Below are 22,344 nucleotides of genomic sequence, written 5' to 3'. Positions count from 1 at the left end.
GTCAGCAGGAGGCAGTGTTTTCAACGGGACGTGCAGCGAATCTGCAGCGGGTGTAAACCTCGTTCACTGACGCTGGGCTGGTTTGTGTGAGAGGAGGACGGAAGGAGATCTGTTTCTGGTTAGCTGTGTGTTAATAGTATGCGAAAGATGCTAACCATAATATCTAACGTTCTGAGGGGAAGCGCCAGCAGGAACGTAAGTATTTTATCTTTTGATTCATAAAATTTGCTGTTTTGCTTAGTAGAGCAAATTACAAATGCTTTGACGGCTAATGCAGCGCAGTCATGCCATGTTGACCTTGCAGGGTACTCAAGGCCCGGCTGTTACCCTTCTAAAGACACGGTGCTGTTAAATTCTCATGTTGGTGCTGGTTCTTTCACGTCAACCAACGTAGCATTTATTTTTATTATTGATATAAATATAATCAGATATTTTACTATTTGTTCAAAGTGATTTAGCTTGGCTAGCTAGCTCAAATGCACTGGGAGGTTAACGTCTAAAACTGGTTAGTCAATGAAATGTCACTGAAATAATAACCTATAATAAAACACTATGAATGTACTATGAACAGTACATTGTTTACAACGAGAAACAATGTACTGTTCATAAAACCGTTGGTTCTGTTTCTAATCGTTTAGTATTAATAGTTTAATACCACTCAGTCCTTGTCAAGCCCTAGTGTCGAAAATATATAAAAATGAAGTTCTATTATTGTTGTTATTATTATTAAAAAGCAATATTTCTTAAATTAATTTTCAGGCTCATATTTTTCCTAACCATATTATAACAGACTTTAAAGACGCACTAATTTAATTTTTATTGATTTTTAATTTTTAAACCAATTGGCCAGTCACTTTTTTATTATACGCTTCTATGCTCTATTGCCACTATTATAGTTTGATATGTAAACGTTTTTTTCTTCTTTTTGAGCCAAACATTGTTTAAACTCTTTCTAATAAAGATCTGTAAAGCATATTTGGATTTTACAAAATTATCTTTGAAATACAGTATCCTGCAAAAGGGAAAACATTTATAAGAAACGCAGAAATAGACCTTAATCAGGTTATATGCCATATGTAATTTCATGCATTACCTAAACATTACAATGCTATACACCTTGTAATTCTAAAATAAACGTTAAACGTTGGCAAATGTTTTAAATTTAATTCTTTGTGTTAGCACACACCAGTAAGGGGGCCTTGTTGGTGGATCAAGGCACTTGCTTTACAAATTGTAAAAAAAAAATAAAAACACAAAATGTAAACATATTTTTTGATGCATGAAGTAGCGTATTTATGTATGACTGAAAGCAGAATACTACATTCGAGAATCGAGATCCTCGATGTAGGAACCCCAGGAACACGCCTGAAAAACGCTGGTGTAGCGTGGGCTCTGGTCAGCAGGAGGCAGTGTTTTCAACGGGACGTGCAGCGAATCTGCAGCGGGTGTAAACCTCGTTCACTGACGCTGGGCTGGTTTGTGTGAGAGGAGGACGGAAGGAGATCTGTTTCTGGTTAGCTGTGTGTTAATAGTATGCGAAAGATGCTAACCATAATATCTAACGTTCTGAGGGGAAGCGCCAGCAGGAACGTAAGTATTTTATCTTTTGATTCATAAAATTTGCTGTTTTGCTTAGTAGAGCAAATTACAAATGCTTTGACGGCTAATGCAGCGCAGTCATGCCATGTTGACCTTGCAGGGTACTCAAGGCCCGGCTGTTACCCTTCTAAAGACACGGTGCTGTTAAATTCTCATGTTGGTGCTGGTTCTTTCACGTCAACCAACGTAGCATTTATTTTTATTATTGATATAAATATAATCAGATATTTTACTATTTGTTCAAAGTGATTTAGCTTGGCTAGCTAGCTCAAATGCACTGGGAGGTTAACGTCTAAAACTGGCTAGTCAATGAAATGTCACTGAAATAATAACCTATAATAAAACACTATGAATGTACTATGAACAGTACATTGTTTACAACGAGAAACAATGTACTGTTCATAAAACCGTTGGTTCTGTTTCTAATCGTTTAGTATTAATAGTTTAATACCACTCAGTCCTTGTCAAGCCCTAGTGTCGAAAATATATAAAAATGAAGTTCTATTATTGTTGTTATTATTATTAAAAAGCAATATTTCTTAAATTAATTTTCAGGCTCATATTTTTCCTAACCATATTATAACAGACTTTAAAGACGCACTAATTTAATTTTTATTGATTTTTAATTTTTAAACCAATTGGCCAGTCACTTTTTTATTATACGCTTCTATGCTCTATTGCCACTATTATAGTTTGATATGTAAACGTTTTTTTCTTCTTTTTGAGCCAACTACATTGGTCTAAAAATATAACAAAACAAGAAAGGAATATTTTGATGTCTTACCCTAGATGTCATATTAAAAGTCACGGTTTTAGAGTTCATATCTCTAATCAGAGAGTCATTTTTCCCCCTCTAACCGTGACCATGTCTAATAATATAAGATTTTTTGACACAATGAAATGAATGTCATTGCTCTGTTGGCACAATAAAATTAATTACATTTTGCAGACAAGCATCTTTCATGAAAATTATTATCTTCTCAATCGCTTTCTCTTTACTAATTCTCATGTCTTTCTCTCTCTCTCTTTCAATATCACTTTGCTCTTTTTTTAACTGTTCCATGGGCTGCCTTAAAGGGAGCTGAACTGGTATCAGAGGTAAGAGATGGTTGTTTTAGAAATGGGCTTATTGACATGACATCTGTGCCATCTGCTGTTTTTTTCAGTTTTTATTCTTTCGGTGGTTATGAACTGAACATTAAGATCATTATTTTTGCTTGAAATTATTTCACTACAAAGACTTTCTTCCTCACTTATGATTTTTATATCATACTCTCTTCCTCACTGAGTTTCCAATCACTGGTTTTGACACATTAAACATGCTTCTGCTACATGCTTTTTACTTATTTCTCAAATATTGTGGCGGTTTTAGTTTGCTGTGTTGTGGGTTTGAGGGAAATAATTCTGCTCTATTTACCCTGGTCAATTACTACAGCTCACATCTTCCCTTTTAATCTCTCTCTCTCTCTCTCTCTCTCTCTCTCTCTCTCTCTCTCTCACACACACACACACACACATGTACGTTAAAAGCACTCCCAGTTTTGTCATGAATATTTTTTATAGGACATCAATTGAAACCTGTTTGAGATATATTGAGGCTTTCTGGTATTTGAATTTGTGATATGATTTGGCCAATATTATATATACATGTGATTAACAAATATGTCAGTATCAGTTCTAAAAGTTGACAACAGATTTGTCAATGGATACATTTTTTAGTTAATTCTGAGTAAATATTGCATAAAATATTTCATGATTAAATTCTCAATTCTCATTATTAAATTGGATGTGTGGATATCGGCATTATATTGATTATCGGGCACTCTGCTGTCTAGATATCAGTATCAACATCAGCCATTTTGACCATTTGAATGTTATCTGGCTGGTAGCCATCAACAGTTGTTTATTGCCTGTGAGTAGCTTAGTGTAGGTTAGCATAGATTAGATTTCTATTGGTTTAGTGCAGTAAAATGTTGTCTTTGTGGTCTCTAAACAACTAAATGTCTCGTCTTGCTCCTTTAAATGTTCCCTTCTTATGGTCTTCTGAGTCTGACCCTCTGGAGTGACCTGTGTGCCCATCTTTTTACAGTCCTCCACTCTACGGGCCGTTCTGCAGCTCCTGGCGGTCCAGAGTGAATATGCTAATTTGACCTATCCACATGACCATGATCTCGACCCCCCTTCACTCTTAAAAGATACACAACCCCTCAGCCCTTCCGTAGAATACAAAGCTTTAGGCAGTGGCCAGTCTTCAGGAGACTCGGGACCACACGACAGACCTCTGACAGATGTTGCTTCCTCCGAGGCTATAGCTCAGAAAGAAAGTTATGTGGAACCGGTGATGACCAGTGGTTCATCCACCTCAGAAGAATTAAGCATGGTTACTCTGGTTAAGGAACGAATATCAGAAAGAGAAAAAAATATATTTGAAAAGATCATCAGTCCCGTTATAGATGTTCCTCCATCACCTGCCCTAAATACAGTTAAGTCGCCTATTAACCCAGCCACCAGTCCAGCACAGTTAACCCCTGCAGTAGCTAACAGCAGTTTTACCCTAACCAGCACAGACCCCCTTGCATACAATTGTCCCTCACCAGCCAGGAGCCTCCTGGGCCTTGATAATTCCTTCCCAGAGATCACCCACAGCCTGGCTGAAGAGACTCCCTTACCAGAGCCACAGCTTGCCTATATTAAAATACACTGCCTCATGTACACAGCTTAACATTATTTTTAACCCTCCTTATGGAGTATTGCATGCCCCTTCCACTTTACCCAGAGCACCTGAATTCTGCAGCTCACGATCAGATTTTTTTTCTACAAACTTTATTCGTTCTTTGTTACTGTTACATACCTGAAGCAAAATATTTGTTAAAGTACTCAGCATGTTGGTCCCACATCTAATTGTGGATGGATTCCTTGTGATGTTTCAGTTTTCTACATCCAACCCTATAATCAAAGAGATGTGCAAAGTCCGTGTAGATGATAACATGCACTGTGTCAGTTTTCCACATCTAGGCCTAAGTGTTGGTTTATTGGTATTAGATTGCAGGTTTGTTGTTGTAGTTGTTGGGTAAAATTGCAGTGGTTATGTATGTCGGATTATTACAGATATATTTCATTGTCCCCTGGCTTGCTTCCTATTTCAGACATAGTGCTTTTGACATATTGATGTTATCAATGTTGATATTGATGGTTGATATTAACATCTCAGTTCCTGTCAGATGTGTGTGTGTGTGTGTGTGTGTGTGTGTCTGTCTGTGTTTCCATGTGACTATTTTTTTTTTTTACCATCTTCACTCATTTTCTCTGTAGAGGATTTTTTAAATGTATTTTCTGTTATTATTTATGTTTCATAGGGTGCAAGAGTGGTGGTATCTGCCAGGACCTATGCAGACTTTACCCCTCAGGCCACCTTTGATATTAAGGTGAGTTGATCAGCTCAGCAGTTACTTAATTTATTGTGTAATATATATTTCAGTGCATATACACTACCGTTCAAAAGTTTGGAGTCTGTAATTTTTTTTTAAAGATATTTATATTTTAAAAGAAATAAATTAAATGTATCACAGTTTCCATAAAAATATTAAGCAGCACAACTGCTTTCAACATTGATACTAAGAAATATATATATATTTTTTTTTTGAGTACCAAATCAGCATATTAGAATGATTTCTAAAGTCTCATGTGACACTGAAGACTGGCGTAATGGCTGCTGAAAATTCAGCTTTTCCATCACAGGAATTAATTATATTTTAAAATATATTAAAATAGAAAAAACTCATTTTTAACTGTTATAATATTTCACAATATTACTGTTTTACTAAAAAAATGCAGCCTTAGTGAGCAGACTTCTTTCGAAAACCGTACAAATCTTACTGACCCAAAGCTTTTGAACTTTAGTACTGTGCATTTTACTGTATCTTAATGCATTTGAAAGCTTTTATTTATTTTAATTTTTTTTGCAGAAATGTGACTTACACAAGCTGGATGAAGGCCCACCACTGCAGGCCGTGCTTTCAAGAGAGGAGGGGCTTCAGTACTACCGCACAATGCAGACCATGAGACGCATGGAGCTCAAAGCCGATCAACTCTACAAGCAGAAGATCATCAGGGGCTTCTGTCACCTTTATGATGGACAGGTGCCACATGCACTGCAAACACACAGACATATTTACAAGCAGAAGATTATCAGAGACTCTTTCATTTCTAAGCACTCACTTTTGCCAGTGCAAAATAGTCAAATTTAATATTATTATATGTTTTGATTCACATGGTTGCAAGCGTCATTTGTAATTGGTTCAAATGTTGACAACTTGGTGGAGACAGAAACACTTACAAGTACATTGTGTCCTCTGACAGGAAGCATGTGCGGTCGGTATTGAGGCAGGTATTAATCTATCAGATCATCTTATCACAGCGTATCGTGCCCACGGGTACACTCTCACTAGAGGGGGCACTGTTCGTGAGATCATGGCAGAGCTCACAGGTGAGAACAACAAAACCGATTAAAGTTTAAAGTTGTGATCTCTTATAAATATATCTCTTTTATTTTTTTATTTGTTTGTTTGTTTATCCTATCCCTCTTCTATGTGTCTCTATTTCTCCATCAGGCCGTAGAGGAGGTATTGCTAAAGGAAAGGGAGGGTCTATGCATATGTACACTAAACATTTTTATGGAGGAAATGGAATTGTGGGAGCTCAGGTACTTTAAATGAATCCCTTATGAATAGAGAGCTGGTATCAATACTGATTAAGTATTAAAAATAACTTTATATTTCACACGTGTATCCCAGGTGCCTCTTGGGGCAGGTGTAGCGTTGGCCTGCAAATACCTGGGCAAGAATGAGCTGTGTGTCTGTCTCTATGGTGATGGTGCTGCAAATCAGGTTAGTCACTTCTGCGCAACAGTCAAGTGTTCACCCGCTACAAGGCCTAATGACTGATTTAGCTACTTGCTAATAACATTTCACACAGATCTGTCCATGTACTGCTTTACCTTATCTTCTAACTTGTGCATTATGATGGGTCTGTAGCAGTGGTTGTACAGGGAGGTTTCACACATACTTTTGCACTGTTTCTGCAGGGTCAGATCTTTGAGACTTATAATATGGCATCTCTGTGGAAGCTGCCCTGCATCTTCATTTGCGAGAATAACAAATATGGCATGGGTACTTCTGTGGAGAGAGCAGCCGCTAGTACTGACTATTACAAGAGAGGCGATTTCATCCCTGGATTGAGGGTATGATGCAGGATGGACACTTCGTCGTGCTTTTACTTGGGCCTGAATTTACTCTTTATGTCAGAATATCTTCTTACCTTTTCTCTGGCATTGTAGGTGGATGGCATGGATGTTCTTTGTGTAAGGGAGGCCACCAAATTGGCTGCTGAACACTGCAGATCAGGAAAGGTGAGCTCTGGTTAGAGTGATGTCAAATTGTAGGGATGGAAAAAAATATTATTAGCTCTGTTGGGAAGTATGATATTTGAATGTGTTTTATGCAACGTATTTATATGGGCAATTCCACAGCGGCAACGAAAGAATAATAGATCATCGTTAAACTACTTCTAAAATGTTTTCTGTTTGCAGATATGCTTATAGGATACAAGCAGTTATGTAGCAATAATAAAACACCTGAAATTTATATTCATAGGGTCCCATTCTGATGGAGCTGCAGACCTATCGTTACCATGGACACAGTATGAGTGACCCAGGAGTCAGGTAATATTTTATATAATCTCAACCAAAGCTCACCATTGCTTTGAGCAGCAAGCAGTCTTCCTGGATTATATTTAGACAAGAGTGTAGGTACAAGAGGTCTTCGTTATACAATGAATGACACATTTTAGTAACTGAAATACATGTGTTTTTATAGCTAAACTGCTTTACTATTCAAACTGGGTAACATACTTTATCATTCAAATGTTTGGAGTCAGTGAGATGTTTTTTTTTAATGTTTTTGAAAAAAGTTTCTTAAGCTCACCAAGTCTGCATTTATTTGATTAAAATACAGTAATATTGTTTTAAGTTTTAAATTTTAATATATTTTAAAATGTAATTTATTCCTGTGATGGCAAAGTTGAATTTTCATCAGCCATTACTTCAGTCTTCAGTGTCACATGATCCTGCAGAAATCATTCTAATATGCTGATTTGGTGCTCTTGAAACATTTCTTATTTTTTTTAACATTTCTTATTCAGTGTTTAAAACAGTTGTATTGCTAAAGCTAAATAATTTGTCGAAAAGATGATACAGAAAATTCAAAATGATTTGGAATAGACATCTTTTGTATTATAAATGTTTCTACTGTAACTTTTGATACATTTTATCTGTCCTTGTTGAATAAAAGGGAAAAAAAAGTGTATTTGGCATAGCTCTACTTACTATCACTGAACTAGAAGTCTTCTCGGGTCCTAAAATCTGTACCCGACCCGAATCACTTCTTACCCAAACCCGACGTGTATTATTATTATTTTTTTTTTTAAAAGAAAAACCCGACCCGAGACCGACCCAATGAAATTAGACACGAGTTTATTATTACTTTATATTATTACCTGCCTGATGGATACAATTTATTTCTGAGTTTGGCTTTCAATTGTGACCAGTCGATTGAAAAATAAACGTGATAGCCGTGATAATTTAATCGATAGCCTAATAAATCATGGAATTCGCTAGTGTTGTCTGTTCTGCAGTGCTATTTACCTCATCCCCGGTGAAGGGATTCTGCACACAAAAAAGAAAAGCACTGCCCTGCATAAAGACGCACCGTATGGGTTTCTGTGTGCTAGGTTACAAACGTATGTTCCTTTTTCTACATGTTTCTCAAAAGTGCACTTAACACCAACACGCAGGTACGTTAAAGTGATCGGCTTTTATCGGGTCCATTTGGAAAAAGCTCATTTATTTTAAATTACCCGAGACCCGAGGCAACTAATACCTCGACCCGTGTCCGAGGCACTCGTCAAAGATTTGGACCCGAACCCACTCGGGTCTCGGATCTAAGTGGACCTGTGAAGACCTCTACACTGAACCTCATTAAAACAACTCCTGATTGTTTTTCTATTAGTGCTCCTCCCCATATGTGACATTTGCTCTTCCTATCCACTGTTCCCATAGTTACCGCACACGTGATGAGATCCAGGAGGTGCGCAGCAAGAGTGACCCCATCTCGATGCTGAAGGATCGCATGCTGAGCAACAACATGGCCAGCGTGGAGGAGCTTAAGGTGAGACTGCACATACTTACGAGAGACAGACTGAAGTAGGACACAATCATTGAGACAGTCACAGTTGACTTGTGTGTGAATTTTCTGAGTCAGTCACATTGGTGTATAAGGATATGGATTACTCAATTATACTGAAGAATGCGAGTTCTTTGTGCTGAAAGTTGGACATTTCTGCAGTTTCACTAAACACTGACACCTTTTACAGGAGATTGATGTCGAGGTAAGGAAGGAGATTGAAGATGCCGCTCAGTTTGCCACCACAGACCCTGAGCCTCCACTGGATGATCTTTGCAACCACATCTTCTACAATGACCCTCCTATGGAAGTGCGTGGCACTAACCCCTGGACCAAGCTCAAGTCTGTCAGCTAAATCATCCTAAGTCCCCGCCTCGTCCTACCAGTTGACCCTCTCCTGTTGAAGATCACAGAAAAATATGATCACCTCCGATATGGCTATAGATTTCATAGACAGTTATTGGGAAACTCAGCCAAATCTCTCAGCCACATTGTGATAAGTTGCTTAATTTCACATTTTATCATTGGCTTGTTTTCTTGTTGTCTTTATCAACTACAATACTGACCCTGACTATAAATTTTAAAACTAGATATTTTTTCATCTTATATTGGAAATATATGTCATATAAATAAATAATGTAATGTGCGCACACACACACACACATCAGTTTATATATCAACGAGTATGTTTTGACTGAGGTGTCTGTGAAATGCAACCATTTTGCAGTTCTAATTTGACAAAATATTTAAAGGGAAATGTTTATTAACATTTATAAATTGTAAATCTGTGGCCATATTACAAAAAGTTTGTGTGATATTTATGGGATCTAAAATAGAATATTTCATTTCGGTTGTTTCTTAACACTCTGCCAACTCAATCAAGTGTTTGAGTGTTTAAACAAAAAATGCAAATGAAAACTAAGATGAGTAAGATTTAAATTAAACACAGCTTAAAATGTTGCTTTAGAATGGGAAAAGGTTAATAGATGCTTACCTTTTCACTCTCTTGAACTTTTATTTAAAACTGGGTTTTTGTTGTCATGTGTATATATTATGAAAAATTGCTTTTGTTACAAACAATGTTACTGGGGATATAAATTCACATTTGGCAATTCCAGTGTATTAATAGTTGTTTTAATAGAATGTTTGTTGAAAATCTCTGGTAATTGGGAAAGTAACAATTGTTGCAATAGATGTTAGGATGCTGTTAAGATGTTAAAGGGGGCATCGGGGTCACAGCTTAAAACTTTTGCTGTATTGACCAGGATGAGTCAACAAGATCAGGCAATGTATGTGTCATCCAATGTAGTCTTTATACCATACAACAACAAATAAATATTTCAAATACAAACTTTTGTTGTGAGTAGATGCCTTTGTTGTTCTAAATTTTGTTAAACATTCCTTATCCTTAAGCCTATCATATTTGATACATGGATTTCTAAACATGGTCAAAACATGGAGAAAAAGCTGCTTTACACAATCTACATGCCTTCTGACGTCTGATTGACAGGTTATACTTTGAGATACTGAGTAACTGATATTTATATGCATTTTTTGTAAGTAGTCTGCTATTCTGTTCTAAAAATCTCATTGATTTACATCACAAGCTATCGGAATTTCATCAAATAATTTATATTTCTATTTTCTATCACATATTTTAACTCTCTTTGGACCTTTGAATAAAATTGTGATGTTTCTTCCACGTGTGGAGCTCCATAATCTTAAATCACACAATATATTTTCCATGTAGGCTATGTATCAAATATGAAACAAAACATAAAACATATATGCAAACTATTTTAAAATGCATATGTCTTGTCTAAATTGAACTCTTCATTAAACTCTTTCTCTTAACTCTTAAATGTCTTACTATTATTTTTTTTATGTTAGGCTTTACAAGGTTGAAGACAGCATGAATTGGGGAGCTCACGCATCTATTAATACTGAGGGGACCATAACAAATAATTAAATATTTCCCATTAATGTGGCATGTGAGCAAGAAATGAGCTCTTTATTTGTAGGATTAAAGCACAATCAGCTTTTTTCTAAGCCCTCTGGTACTGCTGGATGAGTTTTTATCAGCTGTGCTGTTGTGATTTCCCTCCATCTGCAGTTTTTTTGCTTGTGCACTTCATTTATTAAAAAAGAGCAACATGTGTGTGTTTTTCTTATGGAGGACTTAATCGATTAAAACATGTGGATGCTACGCAGGGAAAAGAGATTTAAACAGATTTGATGATCAAAGGATTTATGTTCTACATAATCAGAAATGAAACACAACCGAGGATCCTCCAATGTGATTCAGACTGCCTTGTACAAAAAGCAGAGATGATAAAGACTCTGAATAGGCGATATGAAAAATACATTTAATAATATCTCAAGATATCATTCCTTGACCAAATTAAACTACCTGAGGACCCATGTCATGTACTGTACATGGTGTGTAAAAAGTGGGTGGCCACAGCGTCCCTCGCTCTATGACTCATGGCGACGTTTCCTCCAGCCTCGTTCTGACAGACAGGTGAACGACGCCATGTTGAGCGAAAACGGAAGTGTATTCCTCTGCTGTTAAAAACATCTTTTGAATTTTTGTCAAAAGGAACCGGACACGTTAGAAGTAAAAAGTTACCCAGAAGGCAACTGAACTGAATTCTTCTTTTATTTACTCGTCAGTTAGGGACCATCCTCTTTGTGGGACTGTTTTAGTGCAACTTAGCACTGACTGACAGCGTCAAATCACTTCACGGTGGTTGATCGTAAGTTATAGATCGGGGCTTGAAGATGCCGCTGGCGCAGTTCGCAGACCCCTGGCAGAAGTTGCCGGTGGGGCATATGGAGAATGAGGTAGGTTATGTTACGTTTAATCAAGGAGTGTTGTTACGCGGTGATCGTGTGAGATAACATTTAATCCGATACTTCGTGCCACGGAGGAATGTCAGTGGACAGTCTTGAAGTGCGTACTTGGACTACTAGTTTACAATTAGCAAACGCTGTATTCAAACAAAAGGTTTGCGCTTTTGAGTTTCGCTACTTTTCAAACTCCTAACTGAAATACAAAAGAGTGCGTGCTTCATAGTTATAAGTCGACGTTAAAATGCAACGAAGTATTAAAAGTGATTTAAATGTTAACTTAGACATTTCATTGGACCAAAGTGCCTAGTTAAGTTACTTGGTAAAGCTGGAGAATGTGTAAGCCGTCGAAGCAAGACTTGACCAGACAAGCCCAGTACGAGTGTGTGTGTGTGTGTGTGTGTGTGTGTGGGTGTGTGTTCGATGCAAGATTACTTGTTCATTGTTACTTAAAATGGACACTTGCTTGCTTCTTTAGCTGGTTGAAGTTTGTCTTAAGTAACTTACGCATTGGGTAATAAGTACAGGGTGGGGAACTAACGTTTTATAGACTGACTGACAGGCATTTTCTCAAAACCCAGTGAGCTCAACATACATAGTCAGCATTTTTGGGCGTCACAGGCGTGCCAAAAAATGCCATATATGTGCAAAATATAAGATTATGATACCCCCCAAATACTGTCTATGTAGGTAGACGGCCCATTAGGTTTTGAGTCACGGCCAGTGTGTAACTTAGATTATGAAACAACTGCATTTTTTGCAGTCTGGAGTTGTGCTGGCTGTCATGCTCTAATCGGAATCAAATTAGACCTTCACTGTTTTCCCTGCAGGCTTGTATGTTTCTGTTTGTGGATTACATTTGAATATTTTTTCCTTTTTACTGTGAAATTATCTGGATGAGATATTAAATATACAATTTAATTAAATGGCCCTACTAATCCTAAATTAAAATACATAGAACTGTGGATATTATCCAAATGGCCATCTGGCACTGAAGACTTAAGTAATGGCTGCTGAAAATTCGGCTTTGTCATCACAGAAGTAAATTACATTTTAAAATATATTCAAATGGAAAGCAGTTATTGTAATAATAATTTGCAGTATTACTGTTTTACTGTAATAATGCAGCCTTAACAGACTTCTTTAAAAAAAACATTAAAAAATCTTACCGCCCCAAACTTTTGAACAGTAGTGTGCATACTGTATGAATATTCAGTGTATTGAAAAATGTACAGTGCAGAGTTCTATTCAACTTTAAAAAGAGAGTAGATTAAATTCTAAAACTGCTTGTATAAAAACAGATATGTCATGCAAAAAGATAACATTTTTGTATTAAATATATCAGAACCAAATGATCTAATGGTTTTCAAACCACTCTAGTGATGATCCATAAAATATTTAGATAATGTATTATTATGATTATATAACTTTCAGTATGGCTCCAAATCCATGCTTACTCCAGGGGATGATTACACGTGCTGGAGCCTTTATTAACTTCCCTTTGATCCTGGCTACTAATCCTGTGGTCTGAAAATAGCCATCCTATGCTGCTTTCTTTTAGTTCCCCGTTTATGCGTGGACAGTGGAGCTATAAATAATCACTTAGTCTGTGACTGTATGTAAACAACAGTCTTCCACACTGCTATTTTACTCTTATGTCAACACATGGTCAGATGATTTCACTTTGCACTAGGGCTGTGCGATATGGACAAAAAAAACCTATCGTGATTTCTTGATCAATTTTGCGATTTCGATTTTAATCACGATTTTGACACGCACAGACATGCTTTACAGTCATAAATGCATTCAGTGTGAATTTGAAACATATTACCAAAAGAAAACCAATTAGAGCTTTATCAAAAAGCTGTAACATGTCTCTAGAACAGACATAAGGCAAAATAATCACTAAGTAAAGGTGTAACAAAATGTCTCTAGAATAGACACATATGGCAGAAAAAGGAATTTCCAGGGATTTTTTTTGCCATGCATTGGTCATACAGCTCTTTGTGGCGTTGCCTCAGTTGTTGAACTAGATTTGTTGCGCCAAGTTCACACGTACTCCGTCTGCAGTGCGTATACAGTATGTGTATGCGGTGCAGAAGCAGCACAGACTCATTTTGGTTTCGCGCAGGACGCGTTTGCAGTCCGCTCCTGATCCGTGTCTGTTTACCACAAACACAACATTTATCCATTATTTGATTTCAGATCCAAACGTTGTTTCTGAAAATCCTTTTTCAGCATTGTGATTCTCTTTTTTTATCACAGTACAGTAATACAATCTTTCATAGACATATTCACGTTTAAACTCAATAAATATTACTTTAACTACCACCACGAGTGCCATCTATTATATCCTTGTTTATCTAAAAGTGCACTTTTCCTTGTTTTAAATCTGGCCAAAAAGCCATGTTTTGACTGTGAAACAGTAGAATTTAATTACATGCATTTATGTTGTAATTACTAAATTTCTGTGTCAATCCATGTAAATTTTTACCGCGAATAATACGCTGTGCATGCAGCACAGCAGAAATAGACAATCGCGTGCAGTGTAAACGCTCTTTCTTGGGCTGCGTTTCCCAAAAGCATCGTAAGCTTACGTACATCGTACACCCATTGAACCCAGTGGAGCTACGATCAACTTAAGCTTACGATGCTTTTGGGTAGGGATGGGCGATACCACTTATTTTGTTTTCGATACGATACCGATATTTTTCAAGGCAGTATCGTCGATACCGATACGATACTTCTGAACTAAACTTTTAAATGATGAAATGTATTAATCCGTTAACATGGGCGCGGACAAAATCCGCACCACAGACGGAGTGCGTGAACCTGGCGTTACGTTTGTATGCCCGCCCGGTCTGTTCTGTTCTCATGCTCCATTTAGGCACGCATGCATTCTGAATGGTTCGGATCCCATAATAGCATACTGCGGAGGTCGGGGGCGTGGAAAATCGTGCTATAAAGCGATTTAGAAATCGCGCAAGCTCAAATCACGATTTTATGACGATTTTGATTAATCGCACAGCCCTACTTTGCACATAGTCATTATCCCTCATGGAGCCATTATATTTACAAATTACAATAATAGAGGTTTGCAACAGTCATTTAAAAATAAACCTTCTTAACTTAACAGACTGTATTTGTGATTTCTTGTACATCTTTCCTGTTCCTGAAGACCACTTTGTTTTTTGGTTATTGTTGACATGTTGTGATCATAGCCCTTGCAAATGCTGTTGTAATACTAACATGATGTACTCTGTTTTATGGTAATTACATCATATTTTTCCTGTTTTTTAGGATGACTCCATGGTGGATGATGATGCTTCTGTTCAAGTAAGTTTAAGACTATGTATATATGTATTTTGGGTGTGTCAGAATATGTCTGTCAAATTCAAGTACACCAGTTCAAGTTTATATGGGTTTCCAGCAGTTCATCAAACAAGCTCTTCGTTCACTGCTTAAGGAGAATTTGTTCTACTGCAATGCCCCTCTGTCTTTCAATTGAAAGATGTGTTTCCTATGTAAGCAAGTCAGCTTTTAACATCACATTTCCTGTCTCAGAGTACAGCCTGGTTTTATTGGTTTCCTGTTGGATGAGTGACATGGCAAGCCGCCAGTAGGAGAAGAGGATGTTCAGCATTCACTTCAAGCAGAGCTTCATTTTCCACCAAACCAGCAGAAACTTTTTTGAAAGCTGTCAGAGATCATTTGATGTGACCCAGAGCAGTGGGTTCACACACACACACACGCATATATATATATATATATATATATATATACACACACACTACAATTGAAAAGTTTTGGGTTGGTAAGATTTTTTAAAAGTATTTTTTTAAATGGATTAGATGCATATTAGATTTAAAAATGCAGCAAAACAGTAATATTGTTCAAATGTAAAACAACTATTTTGTATTTGAATATATTTTAAAATGTAATTTATTTCTGTGATGGCAAAGCTGAATTTTCAGCTGCCGTTACTTCAGTCTTCAGTGTCACATGATCCTGCAGAAATCATTCTAATATTCTGATTCGGTGATACAGATTTTTTTTTTATTATTATCATCAGTGTTAAAACAGTTATACATTAAAAACCGTGATACATTTTTCTTTTCATGATTCTTTGATGGATAGAAAGTTCAAAAGAACAGCATTTATTTGAAAACATTTTTTGTAACAATGTTAAAGTCTTTACTGTGTCTTTACTAAACAAAAGCATTTGTTTAAAACAAACAAACAACAAAGTACTTGCTGACCCCAAACTTTTGAACAGTAGTGTATATTTAGGATTGTCCCATTGTATGCGTGTATGTGGGAAGTAGGGTTATTGAGAGTCAAGATCTTGACATAGTGTGTGTAATGCCCACATTCACTTCCTGTTCCTGTCATGAGGTGTCCCTCTGTCATCATCCTTGGTCACGCATCAGTTATAATCTCCCCCGAGGTCTGCCAGGCCCCCTCAGTCACCTCATCTACTCTGAAACTTATAGAATTTAAATCCAGAATCCATCGGTTCAGTTTTAGATTCATTTGCAGAGGCTTCTGCACCATTATTTAAGTACACTTTTTACACAAACCCTTTGTTGTGGTTGTGATATAATTATAAGATACATAGGACTTAGTATTTAATATTGTATGTATTATGTGAGAAAAATGCACAACTAATGTCCTCTACAGAGCACAAAAATTGATTTCTGAGTTAAATACAATGACACATTCCATATAAATCTCCATCTAATTAAAGGGGTAGTTCACCCAAAAATGAAAATTTGATGTTTATCTGCTTACCCCCAGGGCATCCAAGATGTAGATGAGTTTGGTTCTTCAGTAGAACACAAACGAAGATTTTAGATTTTTGGAAGTGAATGGGAATCATGGCTTTGAAAGTCAAAAAAACATACACAAACAAAACCAAATTAAACCCTGCGGCTCTTGACGATACATTGATGTGTAAAGACACTAAACGATCAGTCTGTGCAAGAAACTGAACAGTATTTATATTGTTTTTACCTCTGATCCACCGCAATGTCTGAACTGTCCTGAGCGTGTCCTCAACAGCCGGCGCGTGACGTGTCTTGGACCATTGACACTCATAATTGAGATTGTAGATAGAGTGTCAATGGTCCATTTGAGAGAGAGGTGGCGGTAATGCACTTATAAAGTCTGCGATCCGCTATAAAGCAAGAAGAAGAAGACGCGTCACGCATCGGCTGTCGAGGACGCGCTCAGGACAGTTCAGACATTGCAGTGCATCAGAGGTAAAAAAACGATATAAATACTGTTCAGTTTCTTGCACAGACAGATCGTTTCATGTCTTTACACATCAATGTATCGTCATGAGCCGCAGGGTTTAATTTAGTTTTGTTTATGTTGTTTTGACTCTCAAAGCCGTGATTCCTATTCACCTTCATTATATGACTGACAGACTGCAATGTTTTGAGTTAAAAATCTTCGTTTGTGTTCTACTGAAGAAACAATGTCACCTACATCTTGGATGCCCTGGGGGTGAGCAGATAAACATCAAATTTTCATTTTTGGGTGAACTATTCCTTTAATGCATCTTTACACAGGCAAGTCAAGGCTGCTCTGTTCTTGCTCTAATTCACTGTAAAAACACAATGCTGCACAAAGCCAAACTGAATTATTCCTGCTGTGACCCACCTCCGTATCAAAATATACAGTTGTATATGGCTGTGTAAACGCATTTATGCAACCTCTGAGCAGCATTACACAGTCTGTGCAAAAACACCCAAATTCCACTTCAGAAGTGCTGTGCCCGCTTTTTTGGCACAGGGAAATTTTGAAATGGATAATTTTGGTCCTGGATGCTAATTGGTCAATACAGTGTTACAGCCATGCTAACATGCATGATGTATTAACAGCTAACAGAGTTTATCTGTATACTCTCAATAAAACTACCGTGTTTGACTTCCATGTTTATAAAACAAATGACATTTTCTGTCATTTGATGAGCTTCTAACTATTATGCCTATTTTGACCTCTGTGGTTGATATTGACGTCTGTGGTCTTTTTCCACCATCAATAGAATATCAGATATCATCCACCATTCAGTCTTATTCATATTGGCAGACTGGTGTGTGTGATTTATTGATCAAACTCTGTGTGTATGACTAGATTTTAAGTCACTACCACCCTGTTTTCCATTCAACTATGTTATAAGAGAGAGAAAGGGAGGGGAAGAAGGAGGAGATAAATGAGATGAATTTGAGTTTTGAACTCTTAGCTCGATCTAATACATATTATTATTTTAGCGTCCAAAGTTGGATGATCCTGACAGCACTTTTACACTCGTCTTCTGCTCAGATGTGGGTATTCGGTCAGTTATTTATTCAGTTATTCAGATGGGCCTGGTTTATACCCTCTGCTGCTTGTTTGTGGTGTTTATTCTCTCTCTCCTCCTACAGGCTTTGGCACGCTGCTCCTCTGCAGAGACAACATCTATCCAGGCTTCTATTTAACATCCTCTCTCACTGTGTGTGTGTGTTTGCTTGACTCTCAGACCTTTTTTGGGCATGAGTTTGTATTGATGTGTTGAAGTGATGGTGTGTTTTGCCAATTGTTTTTTGTATTGATTTTTATTTTTTTTTAAGTTACACTGCTGTGATGACTGTTTTTAAAAGGACAGAAGAAGAGACGTGTTCTGTGAATGCTGGTTTGGTGTTGTATTGCATGTTTTGGTGATGACACAACACAAGCATCCTCATACATCGAATGTCTCCTTCATAGGATGAAGGCTTGGTCAAGGAAATCAGCATCACTCACCATGTCAAGGAAGGCTCGGAAAAGGCAGACACACGACAGTTTGAACTCTGCAAGGTGCTGGGCCAGGGCTCTTTTGGCAAGGTGAACTGCTCAGATATGAGAACATGATTCGTTTTTATTATTGTGTTTACATGCAGAAGAATCATTCTGTTGGTTTTTAATAAATAACGGGTTGTGTTTCTGAAGGTGTTTCTGGTCAAGAAGATAATTGGGCCCGATGCAGGACAGCTCTATGCTATGAAAGTGCTAAAGAAAGCTACGCTGAAAGGTGTGTTTTATGTGTTGGCATTTTCTTTAAAAATATTTGCTGCCAGTGCATTATTATTGAACTTGTACAAACTGAAAAAGGACGTTTTTCTAACTTTTTGTTTTGTTTGGGTATGTGTGGTTTCAGTACGAGATCGAGTGCGTACAAAGATGGAGAGAGACATCCTAGTTGAGGTCAATCATCCTTTTATTGTTAAACTGCACTATGGTGAGTTACTGACATCCCATCACCAATCAGATTCTTACACTTCATGGTTGTGCACTTCTCTTGAACTTTAATTTTGATTCCTCAGCGTTTCAGACAGAAGGCAAACTCTATCTGATTCTGGACTTTCTCAGAGGAGGAGATCTCTTCACTCGCCTGTCCAAAGAGGTGAACTACGTGTCTAAGGACAGATAAATCCAACACATACACTACTGTTTAAGATTAAAAAAATTTTTTTGAAAGAAGTCTCATATGCTCACCGAGGCTGCATTTATGTAATTAAACCTACAGTTAAAACAGTAATACCTTGAAATATTATTACAATTTAAAACAATTAGTTCTCTAATTTTATATATATATTAAAAATGTTATTGATTCTTGTGTAAGAATAGATGAAGTTCAGCTAATTATTTTACTTCTCTTTCATGTCTTTATGTAGGTGATGTTTACAGAGGAAGATGTAAAGTTCTACCTTGCAGAGCTGGCTTTGGCCTTGAACCATTTACATGGACTGGGAATCATCTACAGAGATCTCAAACCAGAAAAGTATGCTTCTCACCCACGTATTAAGTAAAATGTGAGGTGTGTTGGCTCAAAGTTCAACAGCAAAGTGCATAGTAACTACATGTTTGGGAACACATTAGTTACTAGTAAAAATATTTTAACTGATTTCTACATATTAGATAATCACACTTTGACTAACCCAATGCAGTGCACATTTTCATAAGTGAACTAAATGTGAATTTCTTTCAGTATTCTTTTGGATAATGATGGACACATCAAACTTACAGGTATGTGTTTTATCACTAATAATGATAACATGGTATATAACAATCTTGAATGAACTCAAGTTGTAGTTTAAGACTTGTTCTTTTTGAACATTTTGTGAGAATCTCACAATGATAGGTGTTAGTATGTATTCGATTTGTTGTGTCTTTGTGTTTTTAAGACTTTGGGTTGAGTAAAGAGTCCATTGATCATGAGAACAAGGCATATTCGTTCTGTGGTACGGTGGAATATATGGCTCCAGAGGTTGTCAACCGCAGAGGTCACACTCACAGTGCTGATTGGTGGTCCTACGGTGTGCTAATGGTAAGAGGGTTAACGTGATATTTGTATATTGTAATATTTGTGTTACAGTGCAGTGATTATGTATTTCTAACTCATCAGTTTGAAATGCTGACTGGAACGCTTCCATTCCAAGGGAAAGATCGAAAAGAGACCATGACAATGATCTTAAAGTGAGTCAAAATACTCAAAATACTGATCTTCATAACGGAGTCTTTGCACTGACATTGGTTTCTGTGTCTCTAGGGCAAAGCTGGGTATGCCCCAGTTTCTTAGCTCAGAGGCCCAATCTCTGCTCCGCAATCTGTTCAAGAGGAATCCCTGCAACCGCTTGGGTGAGGAAAGCTCATTTTCAACTAGTTTTCCAGAACCGGGGCCGGATTCATGAAATGTTCTTAAAAAGAAACTTCTTCTTAACTGCCATTTTCTTCTTATTTTTAACTTAAGAAAAAAGTTAAGAATATGTTGTATTCCCAAAAATTCATTTTAAGAATATTCTTATCTTTTTTCTTAAGATTGTTCTTAAGACAAAACTTGAGGAGAATTCAAATTCTTGAAAAGAATCTTCTTAAAAATCATCGTAAATAACTTCTTAAATTTAGGACAGCCCTAAATTTCTGTCTTAAATCCCAAACTGTAATAATGATTTAATTAATTTATTGGGTTATTTCAAATAAATTGTTATATTTAAGCATTACAACAACACTAGCTACATATAATTCATAGTAAGACTATTAATAGGGATGTGCTCGAGTTTTCTGAAGTGACAGCAATGACTGATAATGTAAACAATGATCGGTCATGAGTCATGATTAGCCTATGTGTGACGCTACTTTTTGCTGACTTCAAAACACAGTAGCAACTCTAAAATTAGTCAGATAGGGAGCTTTAATTGAACGCTTTTAATTTTAGCTTATAAATACGACATAATCTTTGGCAGTATTCAGCGCACATGAATGCGCAGGACGCGTTTGCTGTAGCAGCTCACTCGAATGAGAGCCCAAAACACAGCACAAAAATGAATTAAACATATCGCTGCAGCTTGAGACAGGCTATTTTAAAAGTAACTGTTCAAAAACACGGCGCATTAAACACGTGAAGCTGAGTGCCAGTCAAACTCGCGATGAAAATAATGTGCGTTCTTATTAAGATTTATTAAGGTAATCTGCAGGAAGCGCAAAAAGACAATAAAGTGTGAGTTTATCAGTGCGTCATGTATTCACTCTGATAACGACTGTTATTTTCTTCTTAAGAAAAAAATTAAGATGTTCTTAAGAATATATTTGAGAACTTGTTAAGAATTCTTCAAGAATTGCACTTAAGAACATTCTTATGAACTTCATGGAATTTATCTTAAGAAATTTCTCAATTTATTTCTTAAGAAGATTTTCGTGAATCCGGCCCCAGGTTGTTCATGCTGAGTGAATTTGTGTCTGTTCATTGAATGTTGGGGTTGGAATTTCAGGAGCTGGGCCTGATGGAGTAGAAGAGATCAAAAGACATTCATTCTTCAGCACCATTGACTGGAATGTAAGTTTTTAAGAAAAATGTATGAATAATAATATTATTTAATTATAAAAAAAAAAATAAAAAATCATCATCTAATCATCCTCATGCTGCCCCTATGATTATAGGATTTTTCATCTATCCGTCTTAGTCAATATTATGTATATGGATATCTAATTGCGCATGTGCGTTTCCTCTATTTTTACATTTAGATTACCTGCTGTCATCAACTGTTCACAAAGTTAATCTTTAAAGCATTTATAATTTAGTAAAATCAAAATGAATATCCAGTTTTCATACTGTACTTTATAATGTTGTGATGCCTAAACTGAAAACGATTTTAATGTTATATTTTTTATTTATTTAGACAAAATAGTATAGAATTTCAATATTTACTATTTAAAGGGGTCATATGATGCGATTTCAATTTTTCCTTTCTCTTTGGAGTGTTACAAGCTCTTGGTTCATAAAGAAGACCTGTAAAGTTGCAAAGACTAAAGTCTCAAATCCAAAGAGATATTCTTTATAAAAGTTAAGAGTCAACCACACCTACCTAAAACGGCTCGCTCTAACACGCCCCCACATGTCTATGTCACGATGTGGGAAGATTTGCATAACGCCGTCCAAATGTTCACGTAAAGAAAGAAGGCGTAAGTATTATTCTCACTGTAGTATTGTTGCTGCCGCCGCCACCATGTTGTGAAGGCGCTGTGTGTTTCGTTGTGAAAGAGAAACTACTTTGTTTGGCCTTCCAAAAGAGGACGATATCCGCTTCGTCATGCCTGGAGCTGATCCGTGCTGGTCGCTGAGGAAATACATCAACTT

The 22,344-nt window shown here is 36.8% G+C and overlaps 2 protein-coding genes across 7 annotated transcripts in view; both read left to right on the top strand.

The window, feature by feature from the left end:
• Positions 1–58: 58 nt before the first annotated feature.
• LOC107592287 (pyruvate dehydrogenase E1 component subunit alpha, mitochondrial-like) lies at positions 59–9,987 on the top strand. Of its 5 annotated transcripts, none has more exons than XM_016281726.1 (12): positions 59–195; positions 2,677–2,697; positions 4,956–5,024; positions 5,565–5,738; positions 5,959–6,085; positions 6,210–6,301; positions 6,393–6,485; positions 6,683–6,838; positions 6,935–7,006; positions 7,251–7,318; positions 8,714–8,822; positions 9,028–9,987. In XM_016281726.1, the coding sequence occupies exons 1-12, from the start codon at positions 139–141 to the stop codon at positions 9,190–9,192; spliced, it is 1,203 nt and encodes a 400-aa protein (XP_016137212.1). In that variant the 5' UTR covers positions 59–138; the 3' UTR covers positions 9,193–9,987. The 5 variants fall into 5 exon arrangements, with proteins under 5 accessions (XP_016137212.1, XP_016137214.1, XP_016137211.1 ...); XM_016281725.1 differs by lacking the exon at positions 59–195 and adding an exon at positions 1,454–1,590; XM_016281728.1 differs by lacking the exon at positions 2,677–2,697.
• A 1,366-nt stretch (positions 9,988–11,353) lies between these two features.
• The window catches only part of LOC107592284 (ribosomal protein S6 kinase alpha-3-like), a 16,269-nt gene continuing 5,278 nt past the window's right edge, over positions 11,354–22,344 (top strand). Inside the window, exons 1-12 of one of the 2 annotated variants that reach the window (XM_016281720.1) lie at positions 11,354–11,681; positions 14,988–15,023; positions 18,438–18,554; positions 18,660–18,741; positions 18,868–18,948; positions 19,034–19,113; positions 19,385–19,491; positions 19,699–19,736; positions 19,895–20,037; positions 20,116–20,186; positions 20,260–20,348; positions 21,479–21,543. In XM_016281720.1, coding sequence (XP_016137206.1) covers positions 11,619–11,681; positions 14,988–15,023; positions 18,438–18,554; positions 18,660–18,741; positions 18,868–18,948; positions 19,034–19,113; positions 19,385–19,491; positions 19,699–19,736; positions 19,895–20,037; positions 20,116–20,186; positions 20,260–20,348; positions 21,479–21,543 — 972 coding nt within the window. In that variant the 5' untranslated portion in view covers positions 11,354–11,618. Of the gene's footprint in view, positions 11,682–14,987; positions 15,024–15,251; positions 15,417–18,437; positions 18,555–18,659; positions 18,742–18,867; positions 18,949–19,033; positions 19,114–19,384; positions 19,492–19,698; positions 19,737–19,894; positions 20,038–20,115; positions 20,187–20,259; positions 20,349–21,478; positions 21,544–22,344 lie in introns of those variants that run through there. The other variant, XM_016281721.1, reaches the window with a different exon arrangement.

Source organism: Sinocyclocheilus grahami, unplaced genomic scaffold (assembly GCF_001515645.1).
Source record: "Sinocyclocheilus grahami isolate Dianchi unplaced genomic scaffold, SAMN03320097.WGS_v1.1 scaffold152.1, whole genome shotgun sequence".
Classification (NCBI taxonomy): domain Eukaryota; kingdom Metazoa; phylum Chordata; class Actinopteri; order Cypriniformes; family Cyprinidae; genus Sinocyclocheilus; species Sinocyclocheilus grahami.
The sequence above is the reverse complement of the archived record's forward strand: the minus strand, read 5'-3'. Positions and strand labels throughout refer to the sequence as shown.